Raw genomic sequence first — 27,370 nt, forward strand, 5'->3', positions numbered from 1 at the left:
TAGATTTCTCCTTGAAGATGTCCCGTGCTGTGGCCTGTATTTCTCCTTGGCAAGATGGTCCCTCTTACTGGTCTTTCTCCATGGGGTCTTGCGTGTGCAGCGGTGTTAGTGCTACTTCCAGCCACTCCAAAGCCTCCTCAGGGAAGTCGAAAAAATAAGTTGTTTCCGTGCATAATTTTTAGGCGGCTGGGAAAAGGAGTGCATACTCCAGATTACGGTCTCGTAGCTTGCATTTTACTCCCAGAAAAGTCGATCTAGTCTTTTGGACTGCCGGGGTGAAATCTAGATAGATAGCTATCGTTTTGTTTTCAAATTTCAAAGGAGCTTTCTCCCTGGCCGCCCTGAGCAACGAGTCTCTGTCCTTATAATGTAGTAGGCGTGCAATCAGAGATCGCGGTGGAGCCCCCGGTCTTGGCGGCTTCGGAGGCATTCTGTGCGTCCGCTCCACACTGTATAGGGGAGTAAGGTCCGTAGGCCCCGCCACTGTCTTCAGCCAGTCTTCCACAAACTGTGTGGGGTTTCTCCCCTCGCTGCGTTCCGGAACGCCCAATATGCGAACATTGTTTCGGCGTGAGCGCCCTACCGCCTCATCCACTATATCTATCTAAGACTTAAGCTGCCGTTCCATGTTCTCCAGTTTCGTTGAGTGCTCTGTTTGTTGTGGAATCAGATCGTCCAATGCAAGTTTATGCTCTGTGACTTTCTCCGCTAGTTTGTTGTGGTCGGCCTTCAGGAGTGACATGCCTGTTGCCATTGCATCCATCCGTGATTCCAGTGGTTCCCTGGAGGCCCGTGTTTCCGTTAAAATATGGTCTAATTTAGCCTCTTGTGTGTCCTTGCCCTTCGGCGGTATGATTTCGTTGTTGGAAGAGGCCAGTGGGTCCTCAGAACCAGTAGATTGTAGTTCGGCGTTCGCCACAGGGTCCTGTTGCTTGAGCCTGTTTCTACACATGATTGCGTGTGGGAGTGGCGCCGTGCTCTGATTTCTCGTGAAAATGCTCGGTTTCCCACTGTGGTGGTGTCAGTGCTATTCATGCACTGCCTCTATCTGTTGGGAGGGCTGGTGCTCAAAGTACGTTGCGTGAGGCCGATCCAGTAGTGTCAGTAGCCGTGGGCGCATGTGCACGCGTACTATTCAGACTGTCTCTATACCACACACGTCTCGTGTGGTGGTCCAGTGTCCCCTGTGTCTGGCCAGGAGGAGAGTGGGGAGGGTTACCCCGGTACGGCTCCCAGCGCCGTCGCAGCCCAGGTGTTGTGCTTGTATCCACCCTTCAGTACGAGGGCTACGTGTCTCCATCTCCTCTATGATCAGGGCGTATGTATTGTGTGGCAGCTCTATCCCTGCAGGCCCCCGATCAGGTGGTGGGCCGCCATCTAGTGGTGAATCCGTAGGGGGCACCAGTCAATATGCTGTATGCACTTTATGGGTATGAGCAGTATGACCCCCTCCGTCGTGTTAAATAGGGTATCGGTACATCCCCTTGTCTTGTCCAAAGGGACCTCGTTGCCCCAGCACACCTTCGTCGTTCAATCGCTCCCGGGCATATTCGAAGTTGATCGCCAATTGGCTAAATGATTTAATGGTGGGGCTTGTCTCCATAAGACAACACGGCTTCATACATGGTAGAGGTACTACTGACCACGTCAGGCGAATAATATCCCTGCTGGATTGGGCGCAGGGGACTGGTTCCCCGGTTGGGGTGGTCCTGTTGGACGCCGAAAAGGCGTTCAACAGTGTCAATTGGCCCTTCCTGTGGTCTGTGCTGGGAAAGATGGGGATTCCTGCAGAGGTCATCAAAGCAACGCAAACACTCTATGTTCAGCAGACAGCGGTCATCCGGATTTCTGGCTCATTGTCAGGGCCGGTGCGATTAGCAAGGGGGACGAGACAGGGCTGCCCCTGTTCCCCCTTGCTATTCGCTCTGTATATTGACCCATTCATAAGAAACTTGGAAGGGAATCCTGCAATCAAAACAGCACAGCTAAATAGCTGAGAGTCAAAAGTCTACGCCGACGATATTGTCGTTTCAGAAAAGGGGGTGGTGATGAACAGAGTGTCTGAATTAAGCAGACCACTCTTACCCAGTCCAAAGATCAGGGCTTGATCCATCACCGTTATTAGGCTCACTGCACCATCCCAGCTCAGAAACTGGCTATATGCAAATTAGTCTGTCCCTGGCCCAGTGCATCATAGGAACAGGGCAGACCAAACTACCAAGCCAATTCTTCACCAGAAAGGAGACAAGCTTCCGGGGACCGGTTTCTGGCATTTCAGCCGTCGTCGGCCCGGCTTGCTTGAATCCTGATGGTGCAGTGAGCAAGGGACTTATGTCTGAGTATACCCTGCCACACCTATAGTGGCCAAAAACGATTCAGAAAAGGGGGTGGTGATGAACACAGTGTCTGAATTAAGCAGACCACTCTTACCCAGTCCAAAGATCAGGGCTTGATCCATCACCGTTATTTAGCTCACTGCACCATCACAGCTCAGAACCTGTCTATATGCAAATTAGTCTGTCCCTGGCCCAGTGCATCATGGGAACAGGGCAGACCAAACTACCAAGCCAATTCTTCACCAGAAAGGAGACAAGCTTCCGGGGACCGGTTTCTGGCATTTCAGCCGTCGTCGGCGCGGCTTGCTTGAATCCTGATGGTGCAGTGAGCAAGGGACTCATGTCTGAGTATACCCTGCCACACCTATAGTGGCCAAAACGATTCAGAAAAGGGGGTGGTGATGAACAGAGTGTCTGAATTAAGCAGACCACTCTTACCCAGTCCAAAGATCAGGGCTTGATCCATCACCGTTATTTAGCTCACTGCACCATCCCAGCTCAGAACCTGGCTATATGCAAATTAGTCTGGCCCGGGCCCAGTGCATCATGGGAACAGGGCAGACCAAACTACCAAGCCAATTCTTCACCAGAAAGGAGACAAGCTTCCGGCGACCGGTTTCTGGCATTTCAGCCGTCGTCGGCCCGGCTTGCTTGAATCCTGATGGTGCAGTGAGCAAGGGACTCATGTCTGAGTATAGCCTGCCACACCTATAGTGGCCAAAAACGATTCAGAAAAGGGGGTGGTGATGAACAGAGTGTCTGAATTAAGCAGACCACTCTTACCCAGTCCAAAGATCAGGGCTTGATCCATCACCGTTATTTAGCTCACTGCACCATCCCAGCTCAGAACCTGGCTATATGCAAATTAGTCTGTCCCTGGCCCAGTGCATCATGGGAACAGGGTAGACCAAACTACCAAGCCAATTCTTCACCAGAAAGGAGACAAGCTTCCGGGGACGGGTTTCTGGCATTTCAGCCGCCGTCGGCCCGGCTTGCTTGAAACCTGATGGTGCAGTGAGCAAGGGACTCATGTCTGAGTATACCCTGCCACACCTATAGTGGCCAAAAACGATTCAGAAAAGGGGGTGGTGATGAACAGAGTGTCTGAATTAAGCAGACCACTCTTACCCAGTCCAAAGATCAGGGCTTGATCCATCACCGTTATTTAGCTCACTGCACCATCCTAGCTCAGAACCTGGCTATATGCAAATTAGTCTGTCCCTGGCCCAGTGCATCATGGGAACAGGGCAGACCAAACTACCAAGCCAATTCTTCACCAGAAAGGAGACAAGCTTCCGGGGACCGGTTTCTGGCATTTCAGCCGCCGTCGGCCCGGCTTGCTTGAATCCTGATGGTGCAATGAGCAAGGGACTCATGTCTGAGTATACCCTGCCACACCTATAGTGGCCAAAAACGATTCAGAAAAGGGGGTGGTGATGAACAGAGTGTCTGAATTAAGCAGACCACTCTTACCCAGTCCAAAGATCAGGGCTTGATCCATCACCGTTATTTAGCTCACTGCACCATCCCAGCTCAGAACCTGGCTATATGCAAATTAGTCTGTCCCTGGCCCAGTGCATTATGGGAACAGGGCAGACCAAACTACCAAGCCAATTCTTCACTAGAAAGGAGACAAGCTTCCGGGGACCGGTTTCTGGCATTTCAGCCGTCGTCGGCCCGGCTTGCTTGAATCCTGACCTCGTTGCCCCAACACACCTTCGTCGTTCAATCGCTCCCGGGCATATTCGAAGTTGATCGCCAATTGGCTAAATTATTTAATGGTGGGGCTTGTCTCCATAAGACAACACGGCTTCATACACGGTAGAGGTACTACTGACCACGTCAGGCAAATAATATCCCTGCTGGATTGGGCGCAGGGGACTGGTTCCCCGGTTGGGGTGGCCCTGTTGGACGCCGAAAAGGCATTCGACACTGTCAATTGGCCCTTCCTGTGGTCTGTGCTGGGAAAGATGGGGATTCCTGCAGAGGTCATCAAAGCAACGCAAACACTCTATGTTCAGCAGACAGCGGTCATCCGGATTTCTGGCTCATTGTCAGGGCCGGTGCGAATAGCAAGGGGGACGAGACAGGGCTGCCCCTGTTCCCCCTTGCTATTCGCTCTGTATATTGACCCATTCATAAGAAACTTGGAAGGGAATCCTGCAATCAAACCAGCACAGCTAAATAGCTGAGAGTCAAAAGTCTATGCCGACGATATTGTCGTGGTAACAGCATTGCCTATTATTGTAAAGTCGGCTATCAGGTTATAAGCTGAATATCGATAAAACTCAGCTTATACATTCGGCGGTAGGGCGCCCTGAGAATATGAAAATAGATAAAGAGGCCGCGTATCTCGGGATCAAAATCACAGCCACCTTTGAGGATATCATTCATATTAATTTGGATCCTGTAATCATGTCCTCAAACAGAACTTTAGAAAGAGTTAATAATTTGAAGTTATCTTTACTCGGCCGCAGCAACGTGATTAAAATGTTAATCTTTGCTAAGTTTTTGTATATTTTTCGTGCTATACCTCTGTTAATATCCTCAGGGTACTTTGCACGTATAGAGAGAATGTGTTCTAGATTTTTATGGGGGTATCACCGTGCTAGGAGAGCACTGAAACACTGCGAACTACCTCGTGATAGAGGGGGTGGGGCATTCCAAACTTCCAATTGTATCACTGAATGGCAATAATGCAAGATATGGATGTCCTTTTATTACCGGAAGTCTTCACGGAGGAATTTTTATCTCCGTCAATCTATGAAATGCTTCTGGGCACAGAGGCTAAGCAGTGTCTAAATTGGATAATAGAGCCGAGTTATTATTAAAAAAAACAAATTTAAGACAGTAGAAACAGCTTTTTTGATTTGGCGATCTATCAAAAAGACATTTCGGCTCAGTACCAATCTAAATCGGTATACTCCTTTACAGAATTGCTCTATTCTCCCAGAGATATTTAATGACGGGGTAATGTATAACTGGAACACTCTAGGTATTAGGAAGCTGGGGTATCTATTCATAGGCAATGATTTTGTTTCGTTTGATTATTTAATGAATACTTATCATATACCTCGCGCTGATTTGTTTAAATATCTTCAGGTACGCAGCTTCTGTTTACAGAAAATTTCAAATTCTTGAATTTTTTTGGGGAGTATTGATATTCTCGAAGCAATTAAAAAGCGACAAAGAATAGGGCCTCTGTATCAACTAATCTTGGAACAAAGGGAGGATGACCAGGAGGCCATAGCGACTAAATGACAGAATAAACTGAATACCCAAAGTAAATATAGAGAGAAGTTTAGTAATTGCCAGAAATGTTTTACTGAATGGGCCACTCATCAGCCATCATTTTATGTCCGTCTTCAGGCTTTACTACACACCAGGAAAGCTAGCAAAATGGAGTGACGGGCGTGGGACAAATTGCAGCCGCTGCAATTTATATGGGGCTGAAGCTGTACGCATGTTCTTTGATTGCCCGAAATTGGTGCGATTTATCGCGGAGATAGAGCATTTTCTGGCTGCTGAACTGTTCATCCAAGTCAAGCTAACAGCATCAATGGTTATTTTTGGATGTGATGAAAATGTGGCAAATGTGACTTCCGATACGGACATAGGATTTGTGTTTGTCTGTATGTCCGCATACCGTTTTTGCATAACATCAGGCTGGCTTGATGAAGAGCCACCTAATTTTATCATGTGGCGATCTAAGCTATTATCAATGTATTATTTAGAAGCTGCATTATATAAAATGAAAGGTATCACTAAGAAAACATTCGGTCGCAAATTATGGTCTCCAATTGCAAAATGGACTGGAACGTGAGAGGTTTTAGTATCTCTTTCTTGATACTGTAGTAATAAGTGCTGAGCTGAGTAGCATTCTACTAGGCTCTCTTTGTCTGCTGTATTGTTTTGCTATGTTATGTACTGCTGCCAAATGAAAACTCAATAAAAAAAAATAAAAAAAACAATCGCTCCCGGGCAGGTGGGGGTACTCAGTGGAGCTCATGCGTGCTGCGATCCGCTGCAGCGCTTTACAAAATGGCGCCCGTCGTTTCCTGCGCCGAGAGCCTGGGTGTTCACCCTTCCCGGTCCGGCGCTCGGGAGTCGGCCCGGCTCCCCCCGAGCTCTCTCCATGTTATTGCTTCCCCCGTCTCTCCTCCCGGTGCCGCTTACTGTGATTGTCTCTCCAGTAGATCCTGTGTCGCGGGTCTGCGTATAGCGTTTTTTTCACCCGAGTCACGGCTCCCTGCGGTGGCTTTCTTGGAACCCGCTGCACTCCGTCTTCGCTCGCAACCCTGCGTGGTTATTCCGTGGGGTTCAGATGTCATCCTTCAAGCTCTTAGCGGGAAGCGGTGCACACAGTTCCGGACGCCGTGTCGATGGCTTGGCCCTTGCGTCGCACCAGGATCAGCTCCTCCCCTACGCCAGACCGCTGCTTCCGATGTTCAGCAAGGCCGCTCAGTTCCCGGCAGGGCTCCTCACGTTTCAGGAGCCGGGATCACCTCCACAGTTGCTGCCGCCGATCCCTTAGGCTATCATAAGCAATGGGGCGAAGGCGGGTGTCCAGTTGGAACAGGGTTCACAGGATATTCAGCATATGTTCAGGGCATGGGACTGAGCTGGCTCAGTTCACGTCCTCCATGCTTGGCTCGTAGCCACGGCCCCCGCTGACACAGAATTTTACACAGACTATAGGGCCCAACTGAATCGGATGAATCCAGACCCCTCCCGTCGACCTAAGGAGAAAGAATCCTTGTACTTTAAAGAACTCTCAACCACGAAGGGCGCCCCCTAGTGCCTGCTTCATCGAGTTCCCTCCTGCACCGCTAGTAAGGGGCATGCTACAGCCTGTGAGGTGCACAGGAGCACTCTCTTAGGGTTTAAGAAAGAGTATGTGAACCCCATCGGAGTTCCAAATCTTAATAAATATTGAATTGAATTGAAAAAGTGAGGGTAAATAGAGCCCCAGAACTTCTTAATTTTTCCGTTTTTTCATCATATCAGCTGGCATCCACATAAAACGTTAGGGCTACCAGGCAGGTATTTTTAAAGAGTAACTTGTAAACCCTCAGAGGACCCACTGCATCCATGGGTCGAGAGTAACAGTAGAGGTAAAACACTACATTTTACTCATTGTCCAGGACGCGGAGTAGAAAAGCTGGGCAATAGATCATATATACCTTCAAAGACCCCATACAGCAGGGAAATGGGGCAGAGGGAGCAATCAGATTTATATACCATAAGAACATCCCGAATGGCTTGGTATAGAAGGTATAACTAGTCCTATATATACCATCTTAGCCCCTGGTGCCGCCAAGGGGGGCTGGAGAAGGGCAGGTCCTACGGATACTCTGAAGCCCTATGCAGCAGAGTACGGGCATCCTTATATACCTACTGAGGTCCTGTACGGCAAGATGAGGGGCGGCCTTATGTAAAATGCAAAGCACAAAGGACACGTCCGATATACCACCTAAGGCCTTGCAGGCCAAGGAAGAATGACAGGTCGTGTACACCATATCACGTGACGTTAAGCACTGTGGAGTGGGGGTAGGGTTTATATAACATCAAAGGTCCTATGAGGGGAAGCAGGTGCAGGAAGGTTTATGTACAATCAGAGCCCCCTTTGCAGCATGGTCCAGGAGACAACCCTGCTCTGTAGAACAATAGAGAATCCTACCCAGTGGGCAAACAAGAGGCAAGGGGCCTTGGATATTTCTAAAAGCCCTACTCAGCATGTTAGAAGTGGGATAGAAGGGGAGACGGGCATCGTAAGCCGAGAGGTTCAGTGTTGCGGGGAAGTTGCAACACCATGCTCAGGAGGGCACTGTCTGGGCAGGGGCTACTGGGACACAGCTGTGAGGCCCGGAGTCATTCGCCTCCACTGTCCAGCGGTCTGTCCGACTGTGGCTCTGTAAACCGGGCCAAGTACAACCCTTTCAGTAGTGGAATCTCAGTGGCAGCTATGGTGAGCGTCACTGGCTTCTCAGGGAGGTAGCGAGCAGTCACAGGCTTCTCAGGGAGGTAGCGAGCAGTCACAGGCTTCTTAGGGAGGTAGCGAGCAGTTGCAGGCTTCTCAGGGAGGTAGCGAGCAGTCACAGGTTTCTCAGAGAGGTAGCGAGCAGCCACAGGCATCTCAGTGAGGTAGTGAACAGTCACAAGCGTCTCAGGGAGGTAGCGAGCAGCCACAGGCTTCTCAGTAAGGTAGTGAGCAGTCGCAGGCTTCTTAGGGAGGTAGCGAGCAGTCGCAGGCTTCTCAGGGAGGTAGCGAGCAGTCACAGAATTCTCAGGGAGGTAGCGAGCAGTCACAGGCTTCTCAGGGAGGTAGCGAGCAGTCGCAGGCTTCTCAGGGAGATAGCAAACAGTCACAGGCATCTCAGTGAGGTAGCGAGCAGTCACAAGCGTCTCAGGGAGGTAGCGAGCAGTCACAGGCTTCTCAGGGAGTTAGCGAGCAGTCACAGGCTTCTCAGAGAGGTAGCGAGCAGCCACAGGCTTCTCAGGGAGGTAGCAAGCAGTCGCAGGCTTCTCGGGGAGGTAGCGAGCAGTCGCAGGCTTCTCAGGGAGGTAGCGAGCAGACACAGGCTTCTCAGGGAGGTAGCGAGCAGTCGCAGGCTTCTCAGGGAGGTAGCGAGCAGTCACAGGCTTCTCAGGGAGGTAGCGAGCAGTCGCAGGCTTCTCAGGGAGGTAGCCAGCAGTCGCAGGCTTCTCAGGGAGGTAGCAAGCAGTCACAGGCATCTCAGTGAGGTAGCGAGCAGTCACAAGCGTCTCAGGGAGGTAGCGAGCTGTCACAAGCGTCTCAGGGAGGTAGCGAGCAGTCACAGGCTTCTCAGGGAGGTAGCGAGCAGTCACAGGCTTCTCAGGGAGGTAGCGAGTAGTCGCAGGCTTCTCAGGGAGGTAGCCAGCAGTCGCAGGCTTCTCAGGGAGGTAGCAAGCAGTCACAGGCATCTCAGTGAGGTAGCGAGCAGTCACAAGCGTCTCAGGGAGGTAGCGAGCTGTCACAAGCGTCTCAGGGAGGTAGCGAGCTGTCACAAGCGTCTCAGGGAGGTAGCGAGCAGTCACAGGCTTCTCAGGGAGGTAGCGAGCAGTCACAAGTGTCTCAGGAGGTTTGTGTGAGGTTACTCTGGCTCATCACTCAACACCACCCCAACAACGCAATTAGATAACTGTCCAATTGTCTAGCACAGTGCTTCTCTTTATAAAAGACAAGCACTTTATTACACAGAAAGAAAAATACTACACACTACAATAATGCTGGAATATCCAGTTTGTGGGTGTTAGTCTCTTATGCTTCAAAGTGGAACCACACCCCTCCAGGCACTGAGCCCACCCCTCCAGGTACTCTGCCTGTTAGAAATTGGTATTTTTGGTTGGCTGAGGCTTGCGTCAAAGCCAGGCAGAAACCACCAATCTACGTCAGGGCAAGGAAGTCACCCGCCAATATAACCCCTGCACACCCTCTTGGTAGCTTGGCACAAGCAGTCAGGCTTATCTCAGAGGCGATGTGTAAAGCATTTGCTCACGCACCCCCCAGCAACAACATCCCAGGCCCCCCACAAAAGGAACTCCACACAAGGTTATATAAAAATAGCCTTTGTCTTATCAGAACACATCAGAATCACAATCACAGGTTGTACATTGTGCCAACTGTCACGGGCAATATTTACAAGGGATTATATACATGGGACAGGGCCACATGGACCACTGTCAGGAATAAGCACTTTTAGAACTAGAACAATTGTAGCACCAAATAATCATGTAGCACACAGCCAGTACCCACCGGTAAAAGGTAAGTACCACCTACGCAACCCTAACTACCTTAGGAAAGTATCACGCAGGGAACCAGGAACTCACTAGCATAACTAATCAAATGAGCCAATCATGGAAATCAATTACAGGTACACTTTACAGTAGGGAGAGCATATGCACTTTAACCCTGGTCAGCGGTGGTAAAGTGCCCAGAGTGATTAAAACAACAAAAAAAGGTCAGAGAGAATATTGGAGGAAGGCAAAAAGTTCAGGGATGACCCTGCCAAGAGGGCCAAGTCCAACACTGCCCATCTCTCCAGGCACCCCACCTCTCCAGGCACTCTGTCCACCCGTCCAGGCACACCACCTAACCAAGCACTCTGCCCACCCCTCCAGACACCCCCCCTCTCCAGGCACCCCACCTCTCCAGGCACCCCACCTCTCCAGGCACCCCACCTGTCCAGGCACTCTGCCCACCCCTCCAGACACCCCACCTCTCCAGGCACCCCACCTCTCCAGGCACCCCACCTCTCCAGGCACCCCACCTCTCCAGGCACTCTGCCCACCCGTCTAAGCACGCTGCCCACCCCTCCAGGCACCCCCCTCTCCAGGCACCCCACCTCTCCAGGCACCCCACCTGTCCAGGCACCCCACCTGTCCAGGCACCCCACCTCTCCAGGCACCCCACCTCTCCAGGCACTCTGCCCACCCGTCTAAGCACGCTGCCCACCCCTCCAGGCACCCCCCTCTCCAGGCAGCCCACCTCTCCAGGCAGCCCACCTCTCCAGGCACCCCACCTCTTCAGGCACCCCACCTCTCCAGGCAGCCCACCTCTCCAGGCACCCCACCTCTTCAGGCACCCCACCTCTCCAGGCACCCCACCTCTCCAGGCACCCCACCTCTCCAGGCACTCTGCCCACCAGTCCAGGCACTCTGCCCAACCCTTATAACGCCTCACCAATCCCTTCACAAGCCAATTTCCCTTCTAAAGGAGTACTAAAACCAAGCTGGTTTTTCCAAATTAATTTCTGTTAATTGCAAGGTCTAATATTGGCCAGGTAACACAAAGCTTGCTGATACTCTAAGAGCGGAGACAACTTTTGCTAGTCATCTAAGGACCTCACATATGTGTGGATTCCATTAACCCCTGACCTCTATGAGCGCGTCAGGAGTAATTTCAAAATTGTACTTAAGACAAACAAAGTCCTCCTGAACTCATGGTGAAAGCACGCTCTATCCTGGCTAGAAAGAATAGCGCCATTTAAAATGACGATACTCCAGAACATTTTGTGTTTTCCCAGACCTCCCTCTTCCCCTGTTGAAGGGCGAGATCCTACAACTACAAGAGTGTGGGGGCGGAGGGAACGAGATTAAGCAGATGAGTAAGCCGACTCTCACACAAGAGAGCGCACTGGGCACCTCAGACATACACCATTAAGATAACGAGGCACAGTTGCACTATGTTATCGAATGGTCGCGAGGGGGAACTGACCAGATATGGTGTTTCATAGTTCATAACTAAACATCCAGCCCACTAGGGGAGATCCTGTGGCCCCGAAAGCGACAGCAGTGCCGAAACCTTCACATCTCCACAGTAACCAGGGCGGCACATGGGACTATTTGGAGCGACACTCAGGCCTCACTTCTCTCCCATCTCCCATGACCTCAGTAGTGGGAAATTCTGATTTCTCCCTGAATCTTGACAGAAAAGGCTTTCAGATCTGGAGTGCGCAAGAAGTTTTCTGTCTTTGCGACTTATCGTATCAATGCCCTCAGATCATTAGTAGGCATCAAGGCGATGTACGGGATCCCAGAGAGGGACGGAGTCCATTATCTATAAATCCGGCAAATGGTCACACAAACTTGCATAAGCAATAGACCCATGCGACCACTCACACCCTTCAAAAAAATCCTTCAGGCCTTTGCTTCGATCCAACATCGAGGGCACGATTCACAGAACTAATCTGAGACAAAATCCTAAACTTACTACTTTTGGTATTCACAGAAGGCACTTACTACTTTTGGTTAAACTTACTACTTTTGGTATTCACAGACGGCATTTAGTAGTAGTAAAGTTAGGAGTCCTAACTTTACTACTACTAAATGCCTTCTGTGAATACCAAAAGTAGAAAGTTTAGGATTTTGTCTCAGATTAGTTCTGTGAATCAGGCCCCTAGTCTGTAAATTGTATGCTATTTTTAACTTGCATTTGTCCACGGTTGAATTTTCCTAACAGACACAATACGCAAAAGATCGAGGTGTCACAATAGATCAGAAACTCTGGGAGGAGGTCTACACATGAGAGAATAATTTTGCACACCATGCACTATGTTGTGAAACATTATACAAAATCCTTTATCTCTGTCAATGCACCCCTGTAAAATGAACCACATTAGACATAACATGCATCGAGCTGTGTGGGAAACAATGTGGGGAACCAGGTACCATTCCGCATATGGATTATGTTACTTGCTCTGTAAGCATCTGTTCGTGGCATGTAGTGCTGTAGATTCACATTCTCTGCATACTCCTGCCACCATGGTTACGGAGTTGTGCAACATGTTTTTCTCCGAAGAAGTCTTTCGAGTCATACGGCAGAGTTACTCCTCCTTTCGGTGATAGTGCGCCTGGGCAACGACTCCATTGTTAGATTGTTTTCCCACAGGTAGGTGAGAAAGGAGTGCGAGGAAAGTGTCAGAATAAAGATGTTGATGACAAGAGAAGTATGCAAAACATAACTGCAACAGCCACAAGCATCCGGGAAAGAGGGAGGGCGCTAGTGAATCTACAGCACTACATGCCACGACAGATGCTTACAGGGTAAGTAACATATTCCATTCGCTGATGAGTGCTGTAGATACACATGCTCTGCACACACGGTAAAGCAGTCCCTCCTAAGTAGCCGTGGCTCGCGTGTGGGATTTGCGGTAGTTTGAAAAAGGGTATATAGCTCTCCCTGACCTACATTGTCTTGCTAACAGATCTACGCAGCAGTGTTTAATCAATTATGTGGTGTAGATCATGTAGCTGCTTTACAAATTTCAGCTATGGAGGTGGTTCCTAAAAAAAGGTCATAGTTGCTCTCTTTTTACGAGTAGAGGGTGCTCTGGGAGTTATAGGTGAAGGCCTTTAATATAGCAAGTTTGAATGCATTTTACTATCCATCTGACTGTGCCTGACTTGAATATAGGATTGCCTTTATGAGGTGGAGAAAAGGCTACAAAGAGTTGCTTTGCTTTTCTGAAAGTTTCAGTTACAGCTATATAGAAAATGAGTGCTCTTTTTACATTTAGGGTATGAAGAGCTATTTCTGCCACAGAATCAGGGTTAGCGAAAAAGAGAGGTAGCTCGATGGATTGATTGAGATGAAACTGAGAAACTACCTTTCGAATGAATTTTGGATTAGTCCGAAGTACCAATTTATCTTTATGTATTTATTCAAATGGTTCCTCTGAGGTTAACGCCTGAAGCTCAACAACATGCCTGAGAGAGGTAATGGAAACCTGAAATGCCACTTTACTTGATCGAAATTGTAGTGAGCACCAGTGCAAAGGCTCAAAGGATGGACCCATGTTCAGGTTCCAGGAAGGTACCAGGGAAACACGATGCGACTCATTTGAGTCCTTCCACGAAGGCTTCAATGCCTGGGATTTTGAAGAGTGAAAGATTCTGTCTACTTTGGAGATCGGCGGCTATTACAGCAAGATGCAATCAAATGGAAGTGTGTGCCAAATAATGTCCTGTACAGTGGCTTTGATAGGGTTAATGTGTTTAGGTTGGCAATAGTAAACAAAATGTTTCCATTTTGCAGCGTAACAGGCTCTAGATGTGGGTCTGCGTGCCTGCTTAAGAATATCCATGCCTTCTGCGGGTACGTTTAAATAAACAAAGTCTAAGACCTCAGGAGCCGAATCATTAGGTTGAGCATCTTGGCGTCTGGGTGTCTTATTTGTCCTTGATCCTGAGTGAGAAGGTCCGGCCCGTTAGGGAGCTTCTCATGCAGGACTACTGAGAGATCTACTCGTGGTGTGCACCAGGGCTGATGTGCCATGAGGGAGCTACAAGGATCAGTGTGAGAGATGTTTGCCCGAGTTTCCGAATGAGAACTGGAATGAGAGGGAAAGGTGGAAAAGCGTAGGCAAATATCCCTGACAAACTCTTACATAGTGCGAGGCCTTTGGATAGTGGATTTGGGAACCAGGACGCAAAGTTGGGTCATTTTGTGTTTTTGGCTGTGGGGAACATGTCTATGTGAGGTGCTCCCCACTTTTGAAAGTAGGGACGCAGAACTAGTGGGTTGAGTTCTCGTTCATGTGTCTGTTGGTTCGTCATGCTGAGCCGGCACACAAGATGGTTGTCCGTCCCCGGCAGATATTTGCCGAACAAATTCATGTGAGGGTGAAGAGCCCAGTTCCATATGGTCTGAGAGAGGTGTGACAACTGTGAAGACCGTGTCCCCTGTTTTTGTAGATAGTACATGGGTGTCATATTGTCCGTCCGCACTAGGAAAACCATGTGAGAGAGAGGGGGAAGGCATGCTTTCCGTGCAAGGAATATTGCCTGAAGTTCCAAGTTGTTGATGAATGGCCCAAAGGCCTTGTATGGAGTGGTTTTTGAGCTGTGCACCCAACGCGTCTATGAAGTGTCTTATTGTTAGAGTAATTTGTGAAGTAGTGTGGCTCACTGGTTAGAGGCGGCAGACCCGAGGAGCAGAGGACGGCCCGGGACCAGGGTTCGATTCCCGGCGCGGCAGGTTTCTGGACCAGGGTCAGCGGACTCGATAATTCTCTGGCCTCGGTGCCCACTCTGATCAGCGATCACACTCGGCAACTCTGGGCATTAGCTTGCCTCATCTTCACTAACGGCCCCACCAGACCGCCGGGGATGCCTGGTCTCACCCTGGAGATACCCATTAAGGGACCATCTCTCAGGGAAACCAGGAAGGGTTTCGCAGCGGTCGAAGCGCCTTGGGACCCTACGGGTAAGTAGTGCGCTATATAAATGCCTATACATTTACATTTACATTTGAGGAACGGGGTCCGGAGATGGCCGCCCCTTCAACAAATTATTGGGATTCCACCATTGCAGAGAGCGGTGAGTTTGGCGGTCTATCAATACTAGATCCTGGAGGTGACCCTGTCATTGAGACCATTGACGAGAAACACACAGCTGTAGTGGGCGCATGTGTGGTCTTGCGTTGGGAACTATGACAATGAACGATGTCATCACACCCAGTAGATGCATGACAGTCCAAACTGTGAGGGTTTTGTTTGGCTGAAATTGAAGTAGAAGTGTCTGAAAGCTCTGTCTCCAAGCGGGATTGGTATAAGCTAGTCCCAACTCTGTGTTGAGCATCGCTCCTAAGTATGTTTGAAGTTGAAGGGATTGAAGGTGAGATTTTGGGATATTGATGGTGAACCCCATTTGTGGAGCAGGTGTGTCAGCTTTATGTTTTGCTGACGCTGACACTGCTGGGGGTGGGGAAACATCCTTTACAATGAAACTTTTACCACGCAGTGCCTTTACATCGCAACTTTTACAACGCAAACCATTACAGCGCATTGCGCTGGGGGGCGCTCTAGGATAGGGAATAGATTTAATTTACTATCCAACACCTTGTAAATGTAAATGTAAATGTACAGGAATTTATATAGCGCAAATCACCGAGCGGTTTCTAAGCGCTTGCTTAGGGAACCCGTCCTGGTATTCCCCTGTGAGATAACCCTGGCAGGGTATCCGCAAGGTGAAAGCCAGGCATCCCACCGCGAGGGGCCGTTGTGGAGATTAAGCAAGCTATTGCCCAGAGTCGCAGAGTGTGAACCCGTGAATCAAGTAGGCACCGGAGCGAGAATTGTCGAGTCCATGGACATTTTAGGACTCAAGACCCCGCCGAGCCGGGAATTGAACCCTGGTCCCAGGCTGACCTCTGCTTCCAGGTCTGCCTCCTCTAACCATTGAGCCACACTTCTCCACTTCCCTGCTATCCACGGGGAATGGAGTTGGAATAGTAAATTAAACTATTCACTATCCAGCACCCCTCAACACTATGCGTTGTAAAGGCATGCGTTGTAAAACTTGCGATGTAAAAGCATGCGTGGTAAAAGCATGCGTTGTAATGTCATACATCCCTGGGGGTGTTGGCTTTGATTAGCCAATAGTCCAATTATGGGAACACATGAATATTTCGTCGATGTAGGTCTGCTACTGCTACTGCTTGGCACTTTGTGAAGAGCATTGGTACGGTAGTGACTCCGAAGGGGAGAGCCTTGTATTGGCAGTGTTTTTCTGCCATCACAAACATGAGGCATTTGCGATGAGAGGATGAATAGGTATATGGAAGTAGGCGTCCTTTAGGTCCAGAGTGGCCAAGAAGTCGCCAATTTCTAGAAGTGGAATGACGTCTTGTAGAGTGACCATGTGAAAGTGTTCTGATAGGATGTAATAGTTGAGAGGTCGGAGATCAAGGATTGGTCTCAGTGACCCATTCTTCTTTGGGATTAAAAAGCAGAGGGAGTACACTCCTGTGCCTTTTTGATGAAGAGGAACTGGTTCTATTGGACCTCTTTCCAAGAAGCGTTGAGTGATCTTGTGATAACCTGTGATTGCGAGATGGGATGTTGGGTGGTGTGGTAATGAGCACCACACAGCAGCCATCTTGGATAATGGCTAGTACCCACGGGTCTGTTGGAATGGTTTCCCAGACCGGGTGAAAGGACTGTAGTCTTCCTGCGACAGGTGTTGTGTGCTCAGGGGGAAGGATGGGGCAGTCACTGCTTGGGAGCGGAGGCCGCTCCACGTCTGGAAGCATCTCTGCCTCTTCCTTTGTTATTACCCCGAAGGAACTTCTGTAAAACCCTTTAGGGTGAGTGGATTGGCTCTGCTTCTGCTGAGACGTGGAGGCATCTGTGGAGATGGATTTGAATCGACGCTTGTAGCCGGAGGGCGAAAAGAGCCACGAAGTGTAGATGTTTATAGGGAACCCATAGCCTTCACCTTATCAGTATCTTCCTTCATTTTGTCTAATGTGGAGTCCACCTGAAGGCCACATAAATGTTCTTTGTCAAAAGGCTTGTTCAAGGCGGCCTGTTGAACCACGGGTTTGAAGCCTGAGCACCGGAGCCCGGCAGGTCTCCTGAGCAGTATGCTAGGACGGATTCCCCTAGCGGCTGCGGCTGCTGCATCTAAAGCACATCTGATGGAATTATTAGTGATGGCCTGATCGTCGGAAACACATTTTTGACCCCTTTTGTTGTGATGCTTCAGCAGTTCTTCTATTTCATCCCAGTGGGCCCTTTCGTAAGTGAGTAAGAGTTGGGAATTGGCAATGGGCCAATGATCGGCTGCTTGATCTGCAACTCATTTTCCAGCAGCATCAATCCGTAAGAGAGGCACACACGGCCAAACCCAACAGTGGAGAGAAGACTAACAAAGAAGATGAAGCCCACATGCATTATCAACAAGAGGAGGAGCTACTCTACCTCGTGACTCGAAAGACTTCTTTAAATAAAACAAAGCTGCACAACTCCGAACCCAACACTAAATTGCAGGAGTATGGTTAGCATGCGTATCTACAGACACACATGCAATCGAACAGCGTGTTCCTGTTGAGTGTGGAGGAGTTCTGGGGGTCATGGAGTATTGAGTGCAGTGACACAGAGAACAACCCACTGGCAGTCATCGTAGAGACACCAATGCAGAACACCGAACAATTACACTCCCTTAAAGGGAATTGCCCCTGGCTGCCAAACAAACCATTTTAGGTCTGTGGGGCAAGGCACGAAAGCCAACTCCTGAACTTTGGATCCTCAAGGTCTGCCGTCTTCCTGCTCATGAGAAGAACGGCGTCGTTTGAAGTGTGAAACACATACATTTAACAGGATGGTTATCCAGTCTTAACTAATTTAAATGCGGGTAATAGGGAGCTAACTTGCCCAAACAGACTTCGCACCTTGGGTGTTATGCATGGAGAAACATTTTCCCCAGCAAGTCCCCAAACGAGGCGGATTAAAGGCCAGGGGTGATGGGGGGAGGACACACGATAGGGGATTAAGAACGTAGGTCAGTGGTCACAAAACGGGTTTTGGGTGGGGCCTGTGTTATGTGTGTTGTTTCATGCCAAGGCGAGAATTCCTACGTCATATTTTGTATCTGAAAATTCTACAAAGGGCTATCGAAATATAAAAGACATAAGACTGAGTGGACATTACTGTGTCACCCTGTGTGTGAGTTCTAAACCTACCACCACCTCCTGGAGTAAGCCCTGACCCCTCATCCATGCTACTACTGGACAGTCAGGTGTACAAGGTGAATCTTAGCTAACCTTTTGGTTACAACAGCACCCAAGAGTCAGTGGAAATGACAGAACCCACATGAGATGCCGTCCGATGACCACTCACCATGGCAAGAACTGGACAAAAGATCCAACTGGAAGCTTTAAGGGAGAGGGTGCATTTTCATGCTCTTGTTTTTTATTAAATCAAGAAACAGACACCAGGTGCCTTATTTATTAACTCAAAACCTGCTTCATTGAAGCAAACTGTACAGTTGTCAGCAATTGACCCAAAACCACTCACCAGCGCTGGCCACACTCCGGCCGTTAATGTTCATCAGTCTCCGGGGCTTGAGTAGTACCAGGCGTGTGTGGCCCAGGGTGGCTATGACCACATCTGCTTGGCACCGCTTGTCCACTTTCCACTGGTCAGCAACGTTCAGCCTGTGTGCCAGCTGCTGGAGTACAGCCATACCCACGCTGTGCCGGGTTCCACCCATGCCATAGTTCCCCAGTCCGGCAACCTGGAAGGGAGTGTTGACAAAGCCAATAGTTTTGTATTTTGTATAGGGAATAGCTTTGTTTAAGTTTAAACACAGAAGAGCTACAGTATTAAAACCTTTAGTCATTTGCAGAACAGGTTCAGTAAAGCAGCAAAAGTACACCTTGACTAACACATAAGGAAGTGCATGGCAGCCAGCAGTACATGCAACCTTCTACATACTGGCCCTGATCAGCACAGCCACAAGCGTGCACGCTTCCCACAAACAGAGAAAGGTTCAGCACAGCATCAGCAGTTCACTTATGCCAACATCCTCCGAGGCCTATTCACAAACTGCACGGTGCTGTATGTTTAGATGTACTACAATAGTTCTGCTAAATTATTCACAAACCTTTAAGTGTACCTCTCCCCCTCCATCTCTTCTGTCCATTCTATGGGGATATTTTCAGCCACGTAAGTTTACTACTTAGCAGTGTATGTGGGAGGGGCCGAGGGAGTCTGGAAAAAGGGGAACTTCTTACTTCTAAGACAGAAGGTTTTAGGGAGGAGTAAAAATAGGTTAGAGAAAGGTTCACAGAGGAACATGCATCCATCCACAAAAAAGTAAGCCCAATGCTATTTCCAAACTGCACTTCTAATGTTACTGAAGCCAAAAGGGGACCCGAAACAGCAGCAAATGACTTCAGCTCCGAGCTGGAGAAAATCCAGCACCACACATGGTCAACTACTGGTACTACAACACCTTCCCATAGAAAACAATTGAGGTAGGGACCTCAAATAAAACCACAGAGGAAATAATCTTAAACTAATTAAAATTGGTAATAGGACTCAGTGAGGTTTCTCTTACTAGAAGGCTCGCCTTATCTCTGTCAACTCTCGAGCTACTTGGCTAGATCCCGGCATCGAGCCATCCAGTAGTCTGCAGATGCCCTTCTGTTTTGGAAGCATGTCCAAGAAGCATCACGTGTACAGCTACAGCGTCTGTTACAAACAACATGAGCCAGCACAATGAAGGATTCTTTTCTACCTTTGGGCCATGCTCCCTTACTTTCAGACCTCATTTGTCGTGCTTAGACCGAATCAATGATCTTTCTGCTACTGAACGACTCAGCTACAGCTCACAGGAATGTTGATTAGGTAAGCCGCTTCTGTCAATCATCAGGAAAACCTCTTGTGTCCATGATCAGGTAAACCTCCTGAGTCCATGAGAATGAAAACCTCTTGTGTTGGTGATCAAATAAACCTCCTGTGTCGATGACCAGGTAATCTTCCTGCATGGATGATGAGGTAAAATTCATGTGTTTATGATCAGGTAAGAGTCCTGTCTCCATGATCAGGAAAATCTCGTCTCGATGATCATTGAAAACCTCCAGTGTGAATGATCAGGTAAACCTCCTGTCTCAATGATCAGGTAACCCTTCGGTCTTGATGATCAGATAAGTCTCCTGCATCCATAATGAGGAAAACCTCAGGTGTCCATAATCAGGACAATCTCCTGTGCCCACGATCAGATCAGCTAAACCTCATGTGTGGGTGATCAGGTAAACCTCTTCTGTCCATGATTAGGTAGACCTCCTGTATTTATGATCAGGTAATGTAATGTAATGTAAAATACATTTCTATAGCGCTACTACCACTCCAAGGAGCATCTTGGCGCTTAATACCAGCCCAGATGGAACAGGTCGGTTAGCTGAAGCAGTTCGAAGGACACTACACCCTTTACACTAGAGCTTTACAAGCAGCATCAGTAAGAGAGAAAACCCAGGTCTTCAGGGCTTTCCTTAAGTGGGATTCTGTTGAGATTTGCCGAAGCTGAGGTGGCAATTTGTTCCATGCTCTGGAACCCAAGACAGCAAGAGATTTCCCACCTTTGGTAACAGGCCTGAATTTTGGGGTTACTAATAAATTCTGGTTAGAGGACCTCAAACTCCGAACGGGTAAGTAGCGTTTAAAGCCTTTTGACAGATACCTGGGCCCTTGTAAATGAAAAGCTCTAAAAATGATGACTAACATTTTAAATAGAATACGCTTATGTATTGGAAGCCAATGAAGAGCATTAAGTGCAGCCGAGGCAGATGACTTTCTGGGCCACTCAAGGACCAGGCGAGCGGTGGCATGCTGGATCATCTGCGGCCTGTGGAGCACAGATTTATTTGCTCCCGCATGCAGGCTGTTGCAGTAGTCCAGTCTTGATGTTATGAGCGCCACCGCTACCGTTTTCCTTGTTGACAATGGGAGAAGGTCAAAAAATATCCTAAGAGTTCTGATGATATGGAAGCATGTGCCAGCCACGCCAATTGCTTGTTGCTTGAATGACAATAAGTCATTAAACTTAACGCCCAAATTACGGACAGAGGAGATGGTATTGGGAGGGGCTTCAGCATCTTCAGGCCACCACTGTTTGGGAGAAAACAAATTTTGGGGACCGAATGGCAAGATTTCAGTTTTCCCCGAATTGCATTTGAGATGGTTGATCTTCATCCACTCAAATGTGGCAGTGAGGCAGTTTTTAAGATTTTCTTCAGCTTCAGGCAGCTCCCTGTCCAGTACCAGGATAAGCTGCGTATCATCAGCGTAAGATATTGTGCTGATCTGGTAAGAGGAGATAAGCTCAATCAGGGGGACCATATATAGATTGATGAGTACCGGGCTCAGACTAGAGCCCTGAGGGACCCCTGTACTGATGGATTTTTCTTCAGAGTTACATTCTCCCAGTACCGTGACTTGACGTCTTTGGCTGAGGACATTTTTGAACCAAGTCAGCACTACTCCTCCTATCCCTGAGTTAAGTAGGCGGTCAACCAAGATAGTGTGTGAGACCGTATCGAAGGCCGCCGATAGGTCGAGTAATTTCAAGACGGCCTTCTTTCCTAGGTCCATAGCGGTTCGTAGGGTCTCTGCCGTAAACAGGAGGGCGGATTCTGTAGAGTGTTTACCTAAAGCCTGATTGGTTGGCGTGCAAGATGTTATCTTCTAGGAATTTCGTGAGTTGTTTGTTAACAAAAGATTCGGTCAGCTTAAACACCAATGGGAGCAATGAAATCGGACGCAAGTTAGAAAGAATGGCCGGATCAGGTAAAGATTTTTTCTGAAGGGGCTTAACAGCTGCTAATTTCCAGTCACGGGGAATCTCAGCTGTGACAAGTGACGAGTTGATGATGCCATTAATAATAGGGTTTACCTCTTTGACCAAAGCTCTTAGGAACGAAGGAGGACAGGGGTCAAAGGGAGATCCAGATTTGCGAGATAGGATGGCCTGATGCGACTCCTCTAAGGAAATGGGGGCAAATACGTTAAAACAGGTTGTGTTAAAATTATTCTCCCTGCTTAGCTCCACCCTTTCCTTATCTGAGGAAGTCAATATCGGTTGGGAAAACCCTTAACAATGTCTAGAATTTTCTTTTCGAACTAAATAGCAATGGAGTTGCAGAGAGGTAGGGAAGGGGGAATTTCCTGTAAAAGTGCTCTAGGGTTTGTGAAACTGTTTACAATCTTAAATATGTCTTTCTGTCCATTTTCAGAGGAGGCTATTGCCTCTAAGAAGTAAGCTTTTTTCGCCGATTTAATTGAGGCGTGGTACTGCCTGCGGGCTGCTTTATAAATACTACGGGCATCAGCTTTGTAATTCCTACGCCACCTACGTTCCAATGATCTTACTTCACCTAACTCTACTTTCAGGGCTAGTGAGAACCATGGGGCGCTCTTTTTATTTTTAATACCACCTGAGTTTTTTAAGTTCATGGGCTCTGACTGCTTACTTAGTGTCGTGATCCACTCGCAAAACCACTGATTGTCTGTCGAGGTGTGCCCAGTTAGTATGGGTTTACTCTCTCTTACTTTCTCCAAAAGATCTGGCCGGGTGAGTAATTTTTTACAGTCAGGTTTATGACTGCCCACTGTTCTTTTTATGGCTTTCACTGGGACATTATGTTTTAATACAAGGTCAAAAGGAATACATTTGTGATCTGACCAGGTTTGGCCAGAGGGGGGTTTAATGATCAAGATGTCTGAGTTGGAACAAATACAGTCTAATATATGACCTGCTATATGTGTGGGTTCCTGCGTCAACAGGGTTAAGCCAAGGACACTAATTATATCCATAAAACAGGTTGCCCCTGGTTCTTTAGGGGACTCTAAATGAGATTAGGATCCCCTAGCAACGTAAATTGGGCAAATCTGAGCGTAAGATCGCTCAGTACATCCCCAATGCTCTCCAGGAATTCTTTAGGTTGACCCGGAGGGCGATATACCAGGGCACCAGAAAACGTTGAGGAGTCATGGATATTTAGACAAAAGACCATAGCCTCTGCCCCCTAATGTCTGGCAGCTCATATGTAGTACATGTCATAGTGTCTCGGTAAATAATAGCTAGCCCCCCTCCCCGATGCTCCTGCCTATCCAGACGTTTGATTAAAAACCCTTGCGGGAGGGCCAGTGCTATGTCCAGATTACATCAGGCCTTTAACCAGGTTTCCGTGATGAGGAGCCAGTCTAAATCCCCCTCGATAATCAGGTCATAAATATGTTGTGCATTCTTGCACATTGACCTTGCGTTAATAAGCCCCCCTCGTAAAACAATGGGTCGTGGCTTTCCTTTTTCTGCTGGCTCCGGGCACAGTGTCACCTTGCAATGTTGACAGCAGACCGGGCCGTCCCATGTATCAGGTTTCAAAACATCATGGCAATGAGTAGAGAGGTTATTCAAAGAGAGTAGACATGCCCTAGACAGGCCGGGGCCTCTGGTTAGGGGGACATTATGCATGGCCCCTGGCGCCTCCTTGGCACTGACGGGCGCAGAAAGGCAGGACTCTGGCATGACTCCGGCGTGGGTCCAGCGCGTCCGCAGAACGCGTCCGCTACGCGGAGGGAGGCTGTCCCCTTTATATTCAGCTAGAGCGCGGCAGAGTTCTGAAACACCCCCAATATGGCCGCTGTGGAAACTTCGTCTCCTCTGGACCGATCTCTCAGCTTCTATACTCGGCTGAGAGTGGCCCGAGTAGTGGAAGGGTGAGGAAGGATGTCTGGTAGGGTAAAACGCTTCGAAAATCAAGCTAAAATGCGAAACACAAAATAAAATTCAGACGCTTTTTAAATCAAGCAGAATACAATTATTACAATAAAAACGCTCAAGGTTAAGTCTGTAGAGGAGGACCTCCCGGCTTCCGCCTCAGGAGGGTGAAAAAATGCACAGCTAGGTCAACCTCCTGTGTTGATGATCCGGTAAACCTTCTTAAATGATGATGTAGTAAACCTTGTGTCGATTATACGGTAATCCTCCTGGGTCGATGATCTGGTAAATCTCCGGTGTTGATGATCAGATAGAACTCCAGTGTCGATGATCAGTTAAAATTCCTGTGTCCATGATCAAGTGAACCTCCTGTATCCATGATCAGGTAAAACTTCTGTGTCCCTGGTCCGGTAAACCTTGTGTGGCCATGATCCGGTAAACCTCCTGGTTTGATGATCAGGTAAACCTCCTGTGTCCATGTTCAGGTAAACCTCCTGTGTCCATGTTCAGGTAAACCTCCTGTGTCCATGATCAGGTAAACCAACGGCACTGATGATCAGGTAAACCAACGGCGTCGCTTATCAGCTCAGCTAAACCTTCTGTGTCGATGATCAGGTAAACTTCCTGTGTCGATGATCAGGTAAACATCCTGTGCCGATGATCAGGTGAACCGCCTGTGTCCATGATCTGGTAAACCTCCTGTGTCGATGATCAGGTGAACCTCCTGTGTCGATGATCAGGTAAACCTCTGGCATTGATGATCAAGTAAACCTCCGTTGTCGATGATCAGGTAAACCTCTGGTATTGATGATCAGATAAACCAACGGCACTGATGATCAGGTAAACCTCCGGCGTCGCTTATCAGCTCAGCTAAACCTTCTGTGTCGATGATCAGGTATTACGGATGTATCTTCAGGAGCAAGATCCTTTGACAGACTACCAATATTTGTTTAACCGTTGCATCGCATAGTGCAACATTTTGAGATTCTAGGCACTCCTCTTCACCCATAACCTATCAAGCAGAGTTTTGCTCTGAAAACATCCGATCTTTTGCAGCCCCTAATCTGGCGAGTATGAGCCTGGCACTGCAACGTGTCTCTGGGCATTACCTCCCCGTCTGTCTTCCTTGGCACAGTAATTAACACATAAGCAGATACCAAAGCAAGGAACAGCTTAATGGGAAACAGGACTAGCCAACTAGACGAGAGATTGCAAAAGTGTGTGTAATACACACACAACAGAATCACAGAAACAAGAATGAAGGGGCAACAGCATCCAGCACCGAAGAAACAAAAGAAACAGAAGCACCAACCCCTATCTTCAGCCCTTAATGCACCATAAAGGCAAGAGGGGAGTCCACACAGCAGCCCAGCAGATGTCCACTATAAAAACACCCTTAAAAGTGGCCCAAGACACCGACAACAGAACGGGCCAGTGTGGGACAAGTAAACCATTAAAGCCCGCTTTAAATGCAGCAGAGACTCACCCTCAGAATGAGGCACAGGAAACAAAACAAGCAGGACCAACTCCGCCGAACAGCCAAAAAAAGAAGCCACCTCAGGGACAAAAGAAGGGTGCTTACTCAACACCACCCTATCACCCAGAAAACGCAAAAAGGTAGGGCAGACACCAAGGAGGAAGCCAAACCACCAATGTGCGTCGCCGAGGCAATAGCCACTGCAAGGGCAAAAGTACAAGACTTATATACAACACGAGTGATGAAATGCACACCACTTTTTCCTCTGTTTGTTTAAATCTTTAACAGATTTGTTATTTTGCGTGCAGTCTTGATAATAGGGGTTTTGCCTAACAACCACTTTACACTTAGATGGAGCGGCATCTCGCTCCTATCAGACGCACAGCCGAACTCCTTTTCACAAAAGGTTAAATCATTTTTCAAGTTTAAATTCTTTTATTCATCCGAGGTCATCAAAGTTTTAAACCTTGTTGAAACGTTGTTATAAACAATCACAGGGGAGACGGTCCATATATGTTTAACATTTCAAATGTTGCAGATTGCCCATCCAGGCCTTTTCTTTCCGCAACACGACACATGTATTTTTTAGAAACATCTTCAGTGTTATATCCAATGCATTTCGGGAATTTTCTTTGCCCTTCATCAGGAATTCACTACAATATTAAAAAACAACAACAACATTAAACCATGAACTTAAGACTGAACGGTGACGCTTATTCAAACATTAGTTCATGCAGTCATATCATGTTTTACATCTACCCCTTGCTGAAAATCCAGACGAAACGGACTCCAGAGTGACAGACTATGGATGAACACAGTGTACATACGGAGGCGGGCCCAAGGAAGCACCATCAGAGCAGCAGACGTAAGCCCCTGCACCCAAAACTAACTTCTCACACGGGGAAAACGCAGATACAAAAAACAATGAATACCAGACACCACAGCCAACATACGGGAAGCGGGCAGGAACACCCGTCTCAAAAGACACATGAACCGGGCTGATATGTGAGGAAGACGTTGAGTCGGGATGAGGGAAGATAAATTCCAATGCACCCAAAACTCACTGGTCCTCAGCACCCGGTAAACCTCTGGACAAGGCCTACTACCATAGGAAAAGAAGAGGCAGAATTCAAGAGATCACCCAAGCACGGAGAGAACTTAAACCCCGACCATGCCAGACAACACCTAAGTAAAATCCCAGAGAGAGGAACAAAGACCAAAAGAGAACACCAAGAGCTGACCTTGGCGACCAGGGCACAAAAACGCAGAAAACGATGGGAAGTCAGATGGAATGTGGTATGGAGATAAGCAACCAGCAGACCCAAGGACGTCAGAAAACCCCCTGATTGATCAAGCGTAGAACGAGTACAAGATATCCAATCTGGAACTTGACATTGGGAGTGAACCAAGACAGCCACACTAGATCCAACACAGGCCTGAGATCACCCGAATGCATCACAAGCAGAAAGAGAACTGAACACACACCGAAAACTGTCTGTAAACGAGTCACTGGAACAACGGCCCCATGACCAAGAGACAGCGAACCCCTTCCAAAAGGGCCTGCCCCATCACCCTGACCTGAAGGTGTGATTCAGAAAACGTTGGTGTAAAGACAGCGGGGGACCAAGTGGAACGGAACCGGGACATGGCAGCAGAAGGAGCACCCCGGCCACGCCTCTGCCACAAAGGGCAGGGGAGAAGTACTCTGGCGAGCAGGACCTTAAAGCCCTCCAAGAACATTAAGAACCCAGGCCGGACTGACCCCACCAGGGTCAGAAGCCAGCGATCCTCCGCAGATGCCCGAACCGTATCCTCCAACCAACCTCACCCCAGAGAAATGGAACAACCCTGTCAGGGCTGCATTTTCCTACCAAGATCCCAACCACATCTGTGCCAAACCACCACGGAAGACAGATGTAGAAGCAGCCGCCACCAAGGAATCAAAACAAATGTAAAAAGCAGTGCCAAAGTAGGAGAAAGTTCTACCCATGGTCCATCAATGCAGCCAAGGTGTGGAATCCAACAGCAAGGA

General features: G+C 48.4%; 1 protein-coding gene across 1 annotated transcript in view; it reads right to left on the reverse strand.

Moving 5' to 3' along the window:
* Positions 1-27,370, reverse strand: part of PTRH1 (peptidyl-tRNA hydrolase 1 homolog) — an 87,017-nt gene that overhangs the window by 38,911 nt on the left and 20,736 nt on the right. Inside the window, exon 2 of the mRNA XM_086924935.1 lies at positions 18,656-18,875. Within this exon, the coding sequence (XP_086781061.1) occupies positions 18,656-18,875 (220 nt within the window). The remainder of the gene's footprint in view (positions 1-18,655; positions 18,876-27,370) is intronic.

The sequence above is a fragment of the Lissotriton vulgaris genome, chromosome 5 (assembly GCF_964263255.1).
Source record: "Lissotriton vulgaris chromosome 5, aLisVul1.2, whole genome shotgun sequence".
Taxonomy (NCBI): domain Eukaryota; kingdom Metazoa; phylum Chordata; class Amphibia; order Caudata; family Salamandridae; genus Lissotriton; species Lissotriton vulgaris.